We start from the raw sequence: 19,000 nt of genomic DNA on the forward strand, positions 1-19,000 counted from the left end.
CAGAGAGGAAATCTGATCACTAACATGATTTTTTTTGTTTTTTTTTTTTCCGAGACAGGGTTTCTCTGTGGCTTTGGAGCCACTCGCTCTGTAGACCAGGCTGGCCTCGAACTCACAGAGATCCACCTCCTCTGACTCCTGAGTGCTGGGATTAAAGGCGTGCGCCACCAACACCCTGCCCACTAACATGATTTAAGTATGCAAATTAAACACCGGAAATTCTTATTATGGGCTGGGAGTGGAGTTGGGTGGAAGAACAGGGGCCTCCCATGCACAAGGCCTGGGTTCCATCCCCAGCACCAGGGACTGGGGGATTCCACAGGCAGACAACCCAGTCTTCCACCTCAGTCTTCCACCAATGGCTGACAGGATGGTGACCTAGGTGTATGGTGGCTTGCAGTAGTGCACTCCATTATGCAGTGGGCAGGTGGCAGGACTGTCCCATGGGATTGTGAAAGTCTCTGCAACATTTGAATGTCTCTGAGAAAAAAATGCTAAAAACCTTTCTGTCAATCACCACTAAGCCAGGGCCTCAGGACACCCTAACACTGTGACAACTGTTTTACTTAGTCCTTTATTTCTGTGAGGTAGTCTCATTCTGTAGTCCAGGCTGGCCTGGAACTGACTACACAGCCCACAGTGGCCTCAAACACCTGGATATGGCTCTCTGTTTTTTTACTGGAGCTTTCTTTACTCTCCAAAAAAGCACAATTTGTGCTAGGGATGTAGCTCATGCCTGCCTAGCATGCCCAAGGCCCAGGATTCAGTTCCCAGCACTGTAAAAGCAGGCCTGGTGCTATCCCAGAACTTAGGAGGTAGAGGTGGGAAGATCAGGAATTCAGAGTAACCCTCAGCTGCACAGTGAATCTGAGGCCAGCCTGGGCTATAGGGTGAATTCCAAGCTAGTCTGGGCCACAGTGTAAGAAAATGTCTTAAAAATAAATAAAGGGGCTAGGTTAGAACTAGTGAGAAGCTGTCCCTAACTCAGCAGTTAGGGTAAATATAACTGCTCTCACACACCTCTAAGCCTGTGGCAGCCAAGGTGGGTGGGGGGTGGGGGGGGGTGCTGTGCAGGATCCTGACCAATGGCAGTGGCCATCGAGACTTGGACAGAAGAACCTCACCGCCAAGAGTGGATTCTAAGGCATAGTGGCTTCTCATGGTGCAGAGCTAGGACTCACTAAATCAGAGTGGCATTTAACAGGATGCCAGGTCAGCTGGAGATGATCTAGACGAGTAGGCGGTAGCCTGATGAACGCTCTCAACACCTCCCGCTGCCCACCACAGTGTTGCCTCGGTGATGTGATCTTGCAAATCCTGGCAAGCTCTGAGCATGAGCAGCTCTCAGCAACACTGACTCAGACTGTGCCCAGTGTGGTCAGGCCCAGGTGAAGGCTACAAACAGGCTTATCCACCTTTGGCCAGAGGACTGCAGCCGCTGATCCGCCCAGTGCGACTGAGGATTTCCACCTGCCACCAGATTTCAAGGACCCCAGTTCTGCTCCAGAGACCAGTCAGTTGGCACTGCTTTCTTCATCCTGCACTCATCTGGCAGACGCTTCTACACTGCCCCCCACTCATTCAGCTCTTAACATCACTGAAGACCAGGGACTCGGTTTGATTTTTCTGCGGTCTAACCTGACAGAAACTGCACTGGAACTGAGAGAAGCCAGTGCGTGCTGCAGCACTGATGAAGGCAGCAAGCCACACCAGTTGTTCCTTCTCAGGGACTCTGAACAACCACCAGGGAAGAGCGGAGTCATTCTGACCTCACAGCTCCTCCTGTCTCCACAAGGCTAAGAACAATCCCATATCCTGGCATTGTTCTGTAACCTTCCCACAAGTCATCAAAAGAAACTGCACTCAGCTTAGTTCCCACACAGGGCCCTGGCCAGCGGCCAGGTGGTTCCTTCCCTTCCATGAAAGCTAACGCCATCATTCTACACCAAGCTCAGCTGAAGTTAGCATGCCAGCCTGGTTTTCTTTTATATGGTGCTAAGGATGGAACCCTGAGCCATTCCCTAGTCCAGTGCATGGTGCTCCTTAAGCAATGGAATTAGTGCTGCAGGTTGGCAGCTTCTCTTACTCTAGTGAAGTGTCAGTGATTCTCTTTGAGAAGCATCTACCCCCACAAAGGGCAGCACAGCAAGAGACAAAATCTGGGATGGTGTGTGTGTGTGCACGAACAGAGTGCAGGCAAGCTACACAGAAAATTCAACTCAGACTCACCATGGACCAGCCTGTCTGCTGCCAGGTTCAGGCCCAAGGAATTGAAAGTAGGGTCTCCAGAGATGTCTCACTCCTCACTCTTACACCCATGGACGGGCCGGCAGATTCTGGCACTCTGATCCACACTACAATAGGGATGATCGTTGAGGACCTGGCACTGTGTAAACCACCACTCACAAACAGCATGAGATTTTGCTCTGAACTCCCTAGAGCATCCCTTTCACAGACGTGAGAAGAATGACGGAGTGGCTGTAAGGGGCAGCACTGAACCCCAACAGCACCTCAGTCTAAAGAGACAGCTCTGGAGAGGGCAGGTGGGCATTGTACTTCAAAAGTGAGCTGACCATCCCTGAACTGATGGGAAACTGAATTTAATAAGGAATGTTTGTTGGGTTTTTGGAGGCAGGGCATTACTGTGTAACACAGACCAACCTCAAACTCATGATCCTCCTGCTTCAGTCCCCTGATCACAGGTGTGCACCTCCATATCCAGCTGTTACATATTTTTCAACTCTAGTAAAAAATAAAAATGAAATAAAAAAAAAAACACTATCTGTCACCTCACTTCAAATACTACAGAAAAGTTTAGTGATAAAAAAAAAAAGAAGGCATGGCCAGGCGTTGGTGGCTCACACCTTTAATCCCAGCACTCAGGAGGCAGAGACAGGCGGATCTCTGTGAGTTAGAGACCAGACTGCTCTACAGAGTGAATTCCAGGACAGGTTCCAAAGCCTCAGAGAAACCCTGTCTCGAAAAACAAAAAACAAAAAACAAAAAACAAAAAAAAAAAAAAGGAAGGCAAGCCAGGTATGATGGTGATTGCCTTTCTTCCCAGCACCTGGAGGACAGAGGCAGGAAAACAGATCTGAGTTTGAAGCCAGTTGGTCTACATAGCAAGTTGCAGGACAGCCAGGACTACAGAGAAACCCTGTCTTGAAAAACAAAAGAGGAGAGAGAGAGAGAGAGAGAGAGAGAGAGAGAGAGAGAGAGAGAGAGAGAGAGAGAGAACAGCTAACACAGGGTATAATCCTGGTATGGTTGAGGCTGAGGCAGGAGGATTACCTATGAATCCAAGGCCAGAATAGAACTACATAGTGAGTCCTAGGCAAGCCTGGGCTGGATTACAAGAAGAGGGTGCACCAAAGGGGCTAGGGCTATTAAGGGAAAAATATTCTAACAGGAAAACTTCCAAAAAACTATTAGAACATTTATTCATTTGTTTTTGTATCAAGTGCATAAGAGTTTTGCCTGCATGTGTGAATATCATAAGCATGCATTGTATGTGGAGGCCAGAAGAGGACGCTGATTCCCTGAAACTGGAGTTAGAGATGTTGTGCATGTGGGAGCTGGGAACTGAACCCGGATCCTCTGGAAGACAGCGCCAGTGTTCTAACCACACTTGTCGTTCTGAACACTCAACCTTAAACGAAGCAAATTTAGAATACCACTCCAGCAGCTACTGCCCACACTGTCCATGAGCACCTAAACATTCAGGGGCTAACAAACAGACCAGCTGAAATGCACACCGGCCCAATGAGGCCTCTCAAGCAGCTGGCAGAAGACGGGCAATCTTCCAGTTCAGGGAGACAGGCTCAGGAAGCCCATTCTGCTCTCATGACAGGCACCACTGACCACCACATCATCCCCAAGACTCCTGTACAGCAGGGGCCCGTTTTGGACAAAAGGCCCTACTAACCCTTGGTCTGAATTTGGAGTAGGCTGTCTGGACCCTTCAGAGGTATGGGACATGGTAATGCCAGGCTTATGAGTCCTGGCCAGCCCTTTGGTCTTCACTGGGAACAGTTGGGCATCTGCCAGAGAATGATGATCACAATGCCCAGGCCCAGGACATCTCTGGAGAGGGAAGGTGTGTGGGCTTCAGGAGGTGACTGTCCCTTCAGCACTGCCCCACATGCTGTGTTTACACTCTGCCCAGAAGGAAGACACACCCAGTTCCTCAGATGCCCTGTGGCCATCTGTGGCAAGGCCAGCCTTCCCCTAGGCCTGCAGAAACAGACTCACACACCCAGCCTATTTTCCTATGGCAATGCAACCTTAAAGACCTCCCAAGCACACATGTTCCTCCTGCCTCTGCTGGCAAGAGAAAGGCCACACAAGTTGTGTATGGAAGTTAACTTTTGAACACCTTAGAACTGGGCTGTTGTACATTCCTGTCATCCCCCAGTTCCAGAGGCTGAGGCAGGAGGGGACAGTTCAAAGCTGAGACTACCAAGTGAGATACTGTCTCACAAAAAGTAAAACAGGATTGAAACCTGATGTGGTAGTGCATGCCTGTAACCCCAGCACTGTGGAAGATGAGGCCAAATAAATAAATAAATAAATAAATAAAATCAAAAGCAAGCAGACACAGAGAGCTGGGAGTCAAGTCTAATAACAGAAAGCTCACCTACCAGGTATAAGGCCTGGGTTTGGTCCTCACCCTGACACACCCCCCGCCCAAATCCCTGAAGCCAGGCATGGTGACTCACATCTGTTATCTCAGCACTCAGGAGGCTGAGGCAGGAAGATTTGTCCAAGTTTAAGGACAGCCTATGCTACAGAGTACAATCTTTCCTCACAAGAAACAAGCAAACCAACCTAAACAAAAGCATAAAAACACAACCCAAGAGCTTAACTGCTTCCTCAAGCAGGAAGGTGTAGGGGGCGCCTCTCAACTCTGGGCCTTTCTGCCCCTCTGTTTCCTGGACAGTCTGTTTTCTCTGCTGGGTCCCCTCCACAGAATGGGTAAGCTCAACATATCCACTGGAGTTTAAGTATTCCTAAGCCAATTTCAGACCTCCTCCTAAGACAGCGCCTCCAAGTTCAGCTACTTAACAAAGCCACAGCACTCATACTGCCAGTCAAGCTGGGAATGGAGGGGGAGCTGGCGACTCCTCTCCACCACCTCTGGGTCAGAAGGTGAGGGCACAATGAGCAAGCCCATGGCAGTCTCCTGATCACAACACTGAACAGGAGCTACAAGTATTGCTACAGTGAGAATCAAGTGTACATGCCCTACAGCAAGGTGCCAAAGGAGAAAGAGAATTTTGACTGTTTCCTTGTTCTGAATTCCATCTTTTTTAAAAAAATTATTACATTTACTTTATTTTGTCACATTTTCTTTTATTTGTGTGTGTGCAGGAGCCTCTGTGGAGATCAGGGGTCACCTGCAGGAGTCAGTTTCCTCCTTCCATCAGGTGGGATCCAGGGATTGAACCAAGGGCATCGGGCTGGGCAGCAGATGATTTACTGACAGAGCCATCTTGCCAGCCCCTGAATGAATACTTTGGTCTAAAAACTAGGGCCTGATATGTCTAAACGCAATAATCCTGGGCTGGCTTTAGGAGGCAGCATCAGGTTTAGATGAAGCATTAACCACCACAAAAGGTCTGTCAGGCAAGGACAGGCAGGCACTGAGGTTCCTGCCCTCAGTGTTCTGGAGACCAGAATTTATCTACAGCCCTTCCCACATGACATAACTGCAGGTGGCCCTTGGCCAAGGAGGTGACGCATCAAAAAAGTGTTCATGCCCAGGTGGCTGGGTACGAGGTTCTGTCCCTGTCCTCTGGGGACAGTATCGCCACTCATGGCACAAGCCCTGGAGGCAGGACAGAACTGGCTAATAGGAGGCACTCTTTGACCTGCGCAAAAAGACCTCCAAAAATGATTCCAACGTGCTCAACTGCCCCAAGTCACTCTACAACCTGACATGTGTGCCACCACAACAGAGGGACCAAGGCAGCCCCTGCGTATGTCAATAATGGTGACAGAAGATTCTGAAGTGCTCATTGTGTTAGCAACAGTCTAAACACCAATGGCACCATTCCAGGTTTCTAGTGTCTCCAGGCCCAGACCACCCTACCCTTGTAGAAAGAGGTAGTTTAGCTTTTTGTTTTGTTTGTTTTAATTTCCAACAGTTACAAGAATGAAATCCAGAGACTCATACATGCTGGGCATCCTCTGAGCTCCACCCCCAGTCTCTTTTCACCTTTTATTCTGAGATGAGAGTTAGCCTTGAACTCACTCTGTAGCCCAAGCAGGCCTTGAATGTTTGATCCCCCTGCCTTAGCCTTCTGAGAGCTGGGATTGCAAGCCTGGTCACCAAGCTCCACTTACAAACTTACTAAAGCAAATGTTCTGCCCATACCTTGACTGTCAGTCATTGGCTGGAGTCTCAGAAACAATAAATCCCAGCAATAAACACTCAGACCAGTCTCACCCTCTCCCCTGGGCCAACATCACTGCCCTGTCAGGCAATGGCAGGGGCTGGGAGGATCCAGGCCTGCACGAGGGGCCAGGCCAGGTGCTGTTCTTCACCAAAATCTACTTGATTTGGGAATCCAGGAAAGATGTTCAGGGGCTCAGAGAAGTAAGGGCAGGACTGTCTCACACACAGCAGTTCCCCAGGAAGTTACACACAAAGGGACTGCCTCAGAGATCCACAAATCCAGGTCTGCCAGCCATTTGTCCTTGACCTCATGGGTTAGAGTACGAGTGCCTGAATAGCCAGGTGTCCCAACATGCCAGTACCCAGTGTGTTGGTGTTAGAAGCAGGAGAATGGAGAGTTCAAAGCCAGCCTTGTTTGCACTGGGAGACCTTGTCTCACAAAACGCTGCCAGGAACCCAGACAGCACTGCTGAGGGCCAAGCTCAGCACTAAGAGTGCCAGAGACCACCTAAAACAGAAATCCTTCCTGATTAACTGAATAAAACTCACAAATGGAACAAAAAGTAAGGAAATGCTGGGTGTAGGGCTGGTCAGCAGTTAAGAGCACATACCGCTCTCGTAGGGGACCTGAGTTTTATTCCTAGCATCTACATGAAGTGGTCACAACCATTTGTAACTCCAGCTCCAGGGGATCTTACACCCTCCTTCTGGAACAAGTAGGTACCTGCAGCCATGTGCACATACCCACATACACAGCACACACATATACACAAATAAAAATCTTTAAAAAATTTTTAATAGTAGGTGTGGTAGCTCACACTTGTAACACCAATACTCCGGAGACTTTTAGTTCTCATGGCTTTCTCAAAATTGGAATTTTGCACCAGGTGATGGTGGTGCACACCTTTAATCCCAGCACTCAAGAGGCAGAGGCAGGCGGATTTCTGAGAGCTCGAGGCCAGCCTGGTCTACAGAGTGAGTTCCAGGACAGCCAAGGCTACACAGAGAAACCCTGTTTCGAAAAACAAAACAAAAAAAAAAATTGGAATTTTTCAGTGAGGTTTATTCTCTAGTCATGGCTCTAGAGTTCCATAAAGATGCCCAAGAGCTGTGGCAGTGGTGGGTGGGGGAGATTAGAAGAGACCCCCTCCCCAAGTGCCACTGCTTTCCCTACTGGACTATTACCTTCCCTAATGGGACACTATACACTTTTGTTCACAACTCTCAGAGGGTGTCCCAAGCTCTAGTTCAGTTAGCATGACTGGAGCACCCCTTTGAAGTTTCCAGTTTAACAAAAAGTCTGTGATCCTGTTCTTAGCAATGACCTACCCATACCTCCTACAATTCCCCCAAAGACCACTACAGGCTCAGCTGGCTGATGGACAGCACTTTGGAGGGAGCTGAGTGTCACAGGTGTACACACTGACCATCAGGTGAAAGACCAGTCAACTCAGTGGGCACTTGCTGCTCATGCCAACAACCCAAGTTCCATCCCCTGAGCCCACAGAGCAAAGGTTCTCAACCTGTGGATCGAGACCCCCCCACACACACAGGAGTTGGGCAACCCCAGCACAGGGGTCACCTAAGACCATGGGAGAACACAGATATTTGCTTTACAACTCACAACAGTAGCAAAATTAGTTATGAAGTAGCAACAAAAATAATTTTATGGTTGGGGTCACCACAGCATGAGGAACTGTATTAAAGAATCGAAACACTAGGAAGGTTGAGAACCACTGCCATAGAGGAAGAAGCTGTATTCTGATCTCCACGAACATGCATGGCCCACTCAGAAACTCATCACACACATAATAATAATAATTAATAATAATAATAATAATAATAATAATAATAATAAATAAAAGTAATTTGTAAAAAAAAAGGTAGTGCTCAGAGAAAACTTCACTTGTCCTGTGTAACTAAAGGCTACTACTGAAACAGTCTCACAAATCTTGCACACAAAAACAGACATCCTAAGAGAAAATAAGACAAAAGATAAATAGGACATTACACATAGGCCAATAGACATACATGCCAAACAGCCACGTACAGGACTGAGGGCTTTGCATGCTTCTTATAAAACCAAAGTCACCCCTCATGAGAGGAGGCACCTGCCACCAAATGCTCCCACTCACACTTGGAGTAATCTGCCCAACATCCCACAGTGGATGAGTGGAGCCAAGGCCAGAACTCTGGTGTCAACCATGAATTTACACGGCAAAGAATCCTGCTCCTGGGGAGGACCTAGGGAATCTGCTTTTCTCACAAACCTGCCATCCCACAATTCCACTTTGAGAAGTGCAAGCCCACAAAGATCACCTCAGGGGTTCCAGACGATAAATGTAAATCCTCTGAATCTCTACAAAATGAACAAAGCAGTCTTGCGAGTGCTGTCGCCAGAAGACAGAAAATGATGAAGCAAACAGTCAGGGGACTAGCCTATGTGGCATGCAGGCAGGAGAATCCCTGAAGCTCTCTTCACCAGGAAGGCTCTAGGACACACTAACAAGCCGCTCAGGCTGAGAGTACCCTGCTGTATGCACAAGGAAGGCCTTCCAAACGAGACTCTAACAGCTTTTACGTGCTCTTTCTTGCAGTAATGCACTGGACGTGTGGCCTGACTGGTTGGCTGGCTAGGTTTGAGTGTTTGTTGGAGGGGGAGGGATTTTAAAGACAGGTCTCACGCTGCAGCCCAGGCCTCCTGGCTATCTGGTTTTCGAAGTCAGAGTCTCGCTCTGCTGCCAGGCCTGGGTCGGCACTCTGCACCATGCTCCTACCTCGGCCGAATGCCCGAGACATGGGATGCCCCCGCTCACCCTCGCGGCAGCGCCGTCTCCAGATAGTGTCGGTGTGCAGGATGCGGCGGAACCTGCTGCAGACCTGCGCCAGGCTGGGCAGGTCGGTGCCGGGCAGCGAGGCGAAGATCTCCACCAGCAGCTCGGGCGGGAGCTCCAGCAGGGAGCAGCGCGCCGGCCCCGCCTCGATACGCTCCTCCTCAGGGTCGGTGTCCGCCTCACTGTCCGCCGCTGCTGTCTCGGCCGGGCCGCGGCGCTGCTGGCGGCGGCGGCACCCACGCGCAGGGCCCACGCCGCAGAGCCGAGCGCACACCGCCATGCCCGCCACCACCGTGGACGCGCGCACGCGAGCGCGCACGCACAGCGATCTGCGTAGGCAAGACGGCCCTAGTCCGGCCTGCCAGAGCCTCAAGCTCCACCCCAAACGTGGCCACGCCCTCCGACAAAGCCCCACCCGCAGAGTTTCTCCCTGCCCCGCGAGGGAGAATCACTCACCAGAAGTGGGCTCGCCCTATCCGAAGGCAGACAGACCCCGCCCCTACATGTGGTCACACCCTCTCTACAGCTCTGGCCGGTGGATGTTGCCACGCCCTATTCCCAGGTTCCTGCCCGAAGGGTGTGGTTCCTGCACCTATGATGATGTCCAGTTGCTTACTAAAAGAGAGTCGCGGGGTTCGGGCCCTGAAAGCCCCGCTCCTAGAAATTGCCACACTCCTCCCAGCACTGACCTCGCTTGTTACAAAGGAAGTCCTTGCCCCAAACAAAATATGCAGGATGCCCCGTGTGAGGATCGAACTCACGACCTTCAGATTATGAGACTGACGCGCTACCTACTGCGCTAACGAGGCTCCTTAGCAACTGCCGCTGAGCCAGGGCCTTTGCACAGGCGATCTTGCCGGGAGCACTCTGACAAAGGAAGCCAAAGTTACTGTCGCCTAGCAACGCCACATCTAAACCGACTTACCCAGGTTGCGCCTCGGTAGCAAAGGGAAGGTCTGGTGAGGTGGGAATTCCTGGTATTCCGCAACCTGCTCTCCAGCTCACGTTTCCCTGCCCAGCACAAAGCACCTAGAAACTTCCCTCTCTGGTAAGGAGTGGTCAGTTGTATCCTCCGCAGCTCTCTCCACCTCATGACCCTATATGACTATATCACCTGTTTTTTATATAACTAAAATTTGCACACTCTCTCCGGGGGGGGGTGGGGGATCAGGAGGAGGAGGAAGTTTAAGGTCATCTTCTCTTGTTTTTGAGGCCCTCTCCTGATGATACTGTCATATATATATATATATATATATATATATATATATATATATGCTCTAGTTATTGCTCTAGTTAGTGCCCCCTTGTAGTTGACTCAATAAACTTTCCCCCCCAACAAGCAAAAAAACATCACCTATTTTATAGACTGATTAATTAATAATAACATCAACCAAAGACTCCACTTGGTGACCTATGATCCCTGTCCCCAGGGATCTTGAGCTACACAGCAAGATTTCATGTCAAAAAAAAATAAAATAAAATAAACTTAAGTTATATAATAATATTAACATCGTGTAAGGGTATAGCTGAGCACACACAGCCTCTTGTTCTGGTGTGTTAAGGCTAATGGGGAGGGTAAGCTCCATGTTGGTGTGTGACCAAGGCTCTGGACTGTCCACTCCAAGCTGCACCTCCTCAGGTCCACCATTTCATGGACTTCGTGACCATGAATCTTCACTGACAAGATAAAGCAACAGTGAGGTGTGTGTCCTAATTCACAACCCAGCCTCTGCACTCACAATTCAATGCCTCAAGGGTCTCCCTGCACTGAGACTGGATTCATCCTGCCTGCATGCTTCCTAGATGCTGTTCCTTTGCGTGGTAACATGTAAACAAACGCCAGCGTGTTGCTGTGTTGTTCAATTACTGGAAGCATCCACTGGCCTCACTGACTCCTCACCAGGTCACACATTTCATCACATTCTAGTCCTAGCTAGCTTCTGTCTCACCTGCGCTGGCGGCCCTGGTGGGAGGGAGCAGCCATCTGCCTGGACCCCCACACCCTTCCCCCCAACCTAAAACCCACACCTCTCTAGGGAGCATCCTATGTTGTCCCTCAGGGCAAAGGTCCTGGTTTATTATAAAACGTTTGAACGTGGCAACCAGCACATGGGGGAATGCATATTTACTCTCTGAGTCTTCGAAATGAAAACAAAGTGTCATACCAAGGAATGGGGAACATGAGGCTGAGAGAACCCAAGGTACTGGGGGTTGCATCAGCTTTTGCAGCTGCCTGACTAGACTGGGCACTATTGCTTTATGCATCTTTCCATTCTAAAGTGTGGCACTTGCTCTGTTTACAACTTGGTCTATTCAAAATCAAAAACAAAGCTAGCCTTGGCAGCAGGAACCTCCAATCCCAGCACTGTGGAAATGTAATGGTTACCATTACATTTAAAATTTAGACTTACTTTGCTTCAAAGACCAAAAAGAAGAAAAAATACTTCTAACATGTAACCCCCTAGCTTGAACAGGCTATACCCTAGCAACCCACTTTCCTTTTTTCCCCCCAGACATTGAAAGCTATTTTAAATTGACTGGTCTTGTAGAATTTGCTGTTCTAACGAAGACAGTAGGTCATAAGACTAACCCGATATTTCTGCTTTTGTAATCAAACTTTCTTACTCTGCTCCTTAACTAGGACAACTATAAGACATATATGTTAAAACTAGACCCTGCCTACAAGTAGACAGAATGCATATAATCTTATGGTTTTTGCCTTTAGAAGCCCTGGGTTGATATGGCTTGGGAATGCTCTCAGATACAGACCTGACCCCAATCAGTCCAGGTGTCAGAAATAAAAACCTTCCTCTTATTAAAGTTTATTCATTGTCCCAGCGGTGGTAGCACACGCCATTAATCCCAGCATTTGGGAGGCAGAGGCAGGTGGATCTCTGAGTTGCAGGACAGCCAGGGCTACACGGAGAAACTCTGTGTAGAACAATAGTAGTAGTAGTAGTTGCAGTAATAAAGATAATGAAATAAATTAAATAAATATAAGGCTAATAATAATAAATTTTAAAAATTTATTCATGCTCATGGCTAATTTCTGAGTGACCTCAGACCCATAACAGAAGTTGAGGTAGGCAACTCACTGGGCTACAGGTAACAGCCTATCTAAAGAAATATGGACAACAAATCTATCCTCCCACAATGTCAATAAGAGGAGCTGGGCAGAAAAGGGTTAATACAGCACAACCTTCCCTGGAGGAGCTGAGAGCCTATTAAAAGGTAAAATAATCTGACCAAGTTTTCCTCTTCAAAAGAATAGATGTGCCTATGTTCACACCATGACTTCTGGAACTCTGCAATTAAAAAATGATAGACAGAAAGACACAAGTCTACACAGCATGTGTAATTCTGTTAGTCAGTGTATAGGGATGCTTATGCTCAGGGAGGAGACTGGATTTTGTTTGAATACTCAGAGAAAGGACCTTTGGGGAAACATTTGTGATTACAAGTGCACAGGCCCTGAATTTAATTCCCAACGCCAAAATATCAAAGAAATCAGGTGAGGCCTCGGAAGTGATGCACACCTTTAATCCCAGCACTCTGGAGGCAAGGCAGACTGATCTCTACGAGTTCAAGGTCAACCTGATTTACATAGTGGTGATCAGTTCCAGCCAGACCTACATAGCAAGACCCCATTTCCATATATATATATATATATATATATATATATATATATATATATATTTGGGGTGGGAACCAGAGGTAATTCTATTAAGTAACTCAGATTCATATATATATATATATGAAAAATTACAAAGAATATAGAAGAATATGTACATATATAAAGAAGTGAAGTTTAGCTAGGAGAAAAACACGAGATAGAATGTTCTAGAAGGAAGAGGCAGGTACTTGCTAAGTACTAACTTAGCAAAGGAAGCTGAGAGCTGTGCCAGGCAATGACTTATATACAAAGATAGGAAAGCAAAGGTCTGCCATGAAGCAGGGACTGAGCGGACAGAAAGGCATGACAGGAAGGCTCAGGCCAGAATGGAATCTGAGCCAATGAAACAGGAGATAGAGCCGGGACCACAGAGGATGATGCAATCCTGAAGGCAGGCGGTGTTTTGGGAAGCCAACTCAGGCTTCCAGTGCAGCGTGGGATGCTGGTGATCATGCAAGATTATGTTTCATGGTACACAAACACATTTTGTTTTGGTTTAGCATTTGATATGCACAGGTGGAAATTAAGTAGTACACAAAATTTATAAATCTGTATTGCATAGATACCTCTATGTATAGCCAAGTTCTTTTACAAAGCTTCAAGTAAGAAGTGGGGCGTTTGAAAGTAAGTGGTGGGGCTGCACGGTGCTGTTGGAAATGGGAACTGGTGCAGATGCTATGGAAATCAGTATCAAAGTTCCTCAAAAATCTAAAAATGGATCTAGCTATGCCACTCCTGGGTGCATGCCTGAAGGACTCTGGAGTCCACATGCCCCAGAGATGCTAAGACAGTGTTCAACGCAGCTGTTTACAACAGCCCTGAGACGGAAACCGGAAGAACAGATGTGGAAAATGTGTATGTACACAAGGGAATTCTATTTAGCTGTAAAGATTATTACGTCTGCAGGAAAATGGATGGGACCAGAGGTAATTCTATTAAGTAACTACCAGATTCAAAAAGAGGGACAACACATGTTTTCTCTCATATGTGGACCGTAGGTTTAAACGTGTGTATGTAATCTAGGACAAAAGCAAAGAGGGGACCCCGAAGGGGAGAAAGACTCGTAAAGGAAAGGGGAGGGAGGAGTAAGGGAAGCGACTGAAGGGCAGAACACAGGACAGTGTAGACTCTGGCGCAGTCTGCGGGGAAGAAGGCAAGAAACCCCAGCGGTACTTAAGATGCTTTTCAGCCTTGCATTCCCAGTAAAAGGCAGGAAAACTACGCGGAGGAGTAAGCAGGCTTGCGACAGTGATGTGTTAGTGAGAGAAAATAGGAAAAAAAGGACAGCGTCTTTTTCAGTGGGTTGCCTCTAAATCTACTGAAAGCAGGGGAGGCGGCGGTCAGTCACTTGGAAGATGGGGACCGATGAAGCAGGAGTTCATCCTGGGTTACATTGGGAGTTGGAAGTCAAGCCTAAACTACTTGAAACCAAGTCTCAAAAACCCAGCAAAAAAGTGTTGACTTTGCGTGCCGGGCGGTGTTGTTCACACTCGGGAGGCAGAGGCAGGTGGATCTCTGAGTTCGAGGCCAGCCTGGTCTACAGAGCGAGTTCCAGGGCAACCAGCGCTACACAGAGAAACCCCGACTAGGGATGGGGGTGTCAACTTTGGGGCTCATACCTGTAATCTCAGCACCCAGAAGGCTGAGGTGACAGGAGGGACACGCGTTCCAGAGCAGCCCAGGCTACAGTATGAGGACTTTGAAATAACAAATACGTAAATGGTGTGGGAAAGCGTCTATTTGTCCGTGCCAGGAGTCAGAAGCACAAGTGCAGAGAGGTAGAAAGTGCGGGAAAGGGGCTCCACAAGGCGCTGGGAGGGAGCCAAGAAACGACCACCAAGCAAGCCTGAACAGCCCCGCGGCGCGACGCCGCAACCCCGTCCCAGTGGCCCAGAAGTTCCCCCGAGGCCACTGTCCCCGCAGGTCGCGCGTCACCAACACACCGCCCTGCTCCCCTCGACGTTCTTGAGCAATTCTTGTTTACTTGCTCTAAAACGAGCAGGTGAGGCTGAGATTGACTGCACAGCTGGCCAATAGATTCCCAGACAACAAAGCTGATGGGAGGCTTCTTCCAATCAAAAAGAAATAGGGGCGGGACGGGGCGTGCGCACGCCCAGGGCCCCGGCGCTCTCCATGTTGAGTGTGGCGCCTCCGCTCTGTGCTGCGGGAGGAAGTGTCCTACGGTCCTCTGGCGTCCTTACTTCCGGCTTTCCGCGTTCCGGAGTGCCCAGATGCTAGCCTAGGCTCATCATTGGAAGCAAAGGTTTCCAGGTGTTTCATCATGTATCTACCTCCCAGTATGAATAAGCAGTGAGATGGGAATTTTTCAAAGTGCCACCGCATGGGCTCAAGAATTAGCAGTTTGGAGACCATTGGCTGATCTTCCAGAGGTCCTGAGTTCAATTCCCAGCAAGCACATGGTAACTCACAACCATGTATAATAAGATACGGTCCCCTTTTCTGACACGCAGGCAGAACAATGTATACATAATAAATCTTTTTTTAAAATGAGTAGTTTGGTTGATTTTTTTTGGGGGGGTGGGGGGCAGTCCAGACTTCTCTGTGGCTTTGGAGGCTGTCCTGGAACTAGCTCTTGTAGACCAGGCTGGTCTCAAACTCACAGAGATCCGCCTGCCTCTGCCTCCTGAGTACTGGGACTAAAGGCGTGTGCCACCACCGCCCTGCTGATTGATATGTTTTTAATTTGTATTTTTAGAAAAGAGCTCATTATGTATACAAGGGTGGCTGTGTTATTCTTTTGCTTAAATTAGAAAAAAAGGCACAAGATGAGACATGAGAATAAGAGATACATTAACCATAGTTTATTATAGGGTGGGAGAGCGAGAGGGAGAGAAATAGAACAGAGCAGGGCAGAGAGTAAGAGAGAGAGAGAGAGAGAGAGAGAGAGAGAGAGAGAGAGAGAGAGAGAGAGAGAGAGAGAGAGAGAGAGAGTTAATGGTCCATCACCAGAGAGAGAGAGACAACATAAGAGAAGAGAGTATAAGAGGGCAGGGGTCTCTCTTTTAAAGGGATACTTTACACTTGCGTGCAGACTTAGCTCCCGGGGATCCCTGGGCTGACCAGGGTACTGCCTGTTCCGCCAGCTAACAGGGGCAGGTCAGCATAATGCCTGAACCTTTCAGGCTGGAATTCACAAAGATCCTCCGGTCTCTGCCTCCAGAGTGTTTCGATTAAATTTAAAAGCATCAGAAAATTCTCGGGGTAAACAATATATCTACAGAAACGTTGTGTTCTTTCTTTCCTACTGTATGTGGCCTGACTCAGAGGGAAGAATCATAATACTAAAATTAAATTATACCGTGGAGGCTGGAACCATGTCCCAGGGGTTTAGAGCACCCAGAGGACCTGAGTTCATTTCCAGCACCCACATGGCAGCTCACAATGGTCTGTAACTCCATTGCCAGGGGATCCAATGTGTGTGTCTGTGGCCATTGCACATACATGGTGTACAGAAATGCATTCAGATAAAACTCATACACAGCCAGGTGTTGCTGGCGCATTCTTTTAATCCCAGCACTCCAGGAGGCAGAGGCAGGCAGATCTCTGTGAGTTCCAGGCCAGCCTGATCTACAGATAGGCTCCAAAGCTACACAGAGAAACCCTGTCTCTAAAAACAAAAGAAAAAAAAAAAGAAACAAAAAAACTTATACACAGCCGGTCATTGGTGGCGCACGCCTTTAGTCCCAGCACTCGGGAGGCAGAGTCAGGCAGATCTCTGTGAGTTCGAGACCAGCCTGATCTACAAGAGCTAGTTCCAGGACAGCCTCCAAAGCCACAGAGAAACCCTGTCTTGAAAAAACAACAACAACAACAACTTATACACATAATGAATGGATATTTAAAATAAATCATACTGTATGAATCATATAAACCATGCATCTTCTGTTTTGGTATTGACTGGGGCTGGAACCTAGGGTATTTTGGAAACTGGGCAGGCATTCTACCACTAGGAGTGTTGGCTCATTTGCCTAGCAAGTGCCAGGCCCTGGCTCAGTTCCTTGCAATACTAAAGAAAACCAAACAGATTCAGGTGGACTGGAATCTCCTAGGTGACACAAGTCTACTCAGGCACACTCCTGTTTGAAAATTTCCATGGGTCTGCTTCTTGTATTCGTATGTGAAGAAAAATTACCCCACTTTGAATAGAATCTGTACTCTATAAGTATAAACTGCCAGGGCTGGAGAGATGGCTAAGAGGTTAAGAGCACTGACTGCTCTTCTAGAGGTCCTGAGTTCAACTCCCAGCAACCACATGGTGGCTTACAACCATCTGTAATTAGGTCTGGTGTCCTCTTCTGGTGTGCAGATATAAATGGAAGCAGAATGTTGTATACATAATAAATAAATAAAGTATAAACTGCCCTTCTCCTGGGGGAGGAGAGACTTGCAAAGCACCATTTGACTCCACCCTGTGTTTGGTTTGTTTTCTTCTCACAACATCTTATTAGGATATATGGTTCTAGATTCACATTGCAATGAGAACTTGGGGTTCTGCCAAAGCAGCTTGCAAAGGTGTAGACTTCACCATTGCAAAAACAAAAGAGCAACCCTGGCCATCACTTCTACAACTTATAAAACAGAGGCCTGGGATTCTGGGGTTGCCCTGGGGGAAGAAAAACATGTCTCTTTCCCTTCCCCTACTGCCACAAGCCAAGTATGACATTTCCTTTCATTGTATTTTGTGTGGTTCAGCAACATAAAAAGCTCATTTCTTTTCCTTTTCTGTTTTGTTTTGTAGCCCTGGCTGTCCTGGAGGAACTCTCTCTCTGTAGACTCGGCTGGCCTCGAACTCAAGAGATCTGCTTGCCTCTGCTGGGACTAAAGAAGGGCTACCACTGCAAAGTGGGGGGGGGAGAAAAAATCATTTCTTACACATATACAGCAGCAGTTAAGTCAAGAAAGCATCATCAGGCAAGGCTTACTGTCATAAACACACAGAAAAACAAGCAGCTTCTTTGTTGTCAGAGAACAAAGCTACAACTTGAAGGTTTTTCTTGTATTTTAGGGCTCAAACCCAGGATACTGCACAGACTGGAAACACTATACCACTTGGTTACATTCCCTGGAACATAGAATTTTTTGTTTTTGTTTTTGTTTTTGTTTTGGGACAGGGTTTCTCTGTGTAGCTTTGGAGCTTGTCTCAGAACTCGCGTAGACCAGGCTGGCCTCAAACTCACAGAGACCTGCCTACCTCTGCCTACTGAGTGCTGGGATTAAAGGGGTGCACCACCAATGCCCGGCATAGAAGATTTTTAATTTGCTTTATTTTTTTGTTCTAAAGTCAGGTACTAATTCATTCCACAAAACAGGACTTGTTCTCTTGAGCCCAGTGCCAGAAAAAAGTTGAAGAAAGCATCAGTCAATAAATAAATACATACATAAACAAGATAAAAACTAAATGAAAGCAGTCAGCAATGTTAGACTGGCCATTTCCAAATCACTTTCCTCCTAAGGAAAATAGAAAATTGACTAGCTGACATCAGACTACCTTGGAAAGGCAGAAGAGCCTTCTGTATTAGTTGAGGTAGCCTGCTGGGAGATGTGGCTCCACATTTCCTGTTTGGGGTTTGTTTTATTTGAGACCTGCACAGAAAGGATATCACTATGAAACTCTGGCTGGCCTGGAACTCACTATGTAGACTAGATCTGCCTCCTTCTGCCTCTCAGGTGCTGGATTAAGGGTGTTTTTTTTGTTTTGTTTTGTTTTGTTTTTTTTGTTTTTGTTTTTGTTTTTGTTTTTCGAGACAGGGTTTCTTTGTGTAGCTTTGGAGCCTATCCTGCCTCAAACTCACAGAGATCCACCTGACTCTGCCTCCCGAGTGCTGGGATTAAAGGCGTGCGCCACCAGTGCCTGGCGGGTTAAGGGTGTTTTAATTTATGTTTGGACCATTAATTTTAGCTTGGGTCAATCCTTTTTTTGTTTGTTTTGTTTTGTTTTGTTGAGATGGGGTTTCTCTGTGTAAGAGCCCTGGCTGTCCTGGAACTAGCTTTGTAGACCAGGCTAGCCTTGAACTCACAGATATCTCCTTGTCTCTGCCTCCCAAGGGCTGGGATTAAAAGTGCCTGTCACTACTG

General features: G+C 47.7%; 1 protein-coding gene and 1 non-coding gene across 4 annotated transcripts in view; both read right to left on the bottom strand.

Annotated features, from left to right (window-relative positions):
• Positions 1-9,555, bottom strand: part of Fbxo31 (F-box protein 31) — a 30,823-nt gene extending 21,268 nt beyond the window's left edge. For 2 of the 3 annotated variants that reach the window (XM_027410712.2, XM_027410711.2), the window contains exon 1: positions 9,214-9,553. In XM_027410712.2, coding sequence (XP_027266513.1) covers positions 9,214-9,511 — 298 coding nt within the window. In that variant the 5' untranslated portion in view covers positions 9,512-9,553. Of the gene's footprint in view, positions 1-9,213 lie in introns of all 3 variants that reach the window. The other variant, XM_027410710.2, reaches the window with a different exon arrangement.
• Positions 9,556-9,967: 412 nt separating this feature from the next.
• Trnam-cau lies at positions 9,968-10,040 on the bottom strand. Its single transcript has one exon. It is a non-coding gene; the product is annotated as a tRNA-Met (tRNA).
• Between the last annotated feature and the right edge of the window lie 8,960 nt (positions 10,041-19,000).

This window comes from Cricetulus griseus, chromosome 3 (assembly GCF_003668045.3).
Source record: "Cricetulus griseus strain 17A/GY chromosome 3, alternate assembly CriGri-PICRH-1.0, whole genome shotgun sequence".
NCBI classification, from domain to species: domain Eukaryota; kingdom Metazoa; phylum Chordata; class Mammalia; order Rodentia; family Cricetidae; genus Cricetulus; species Cricetulus griseus.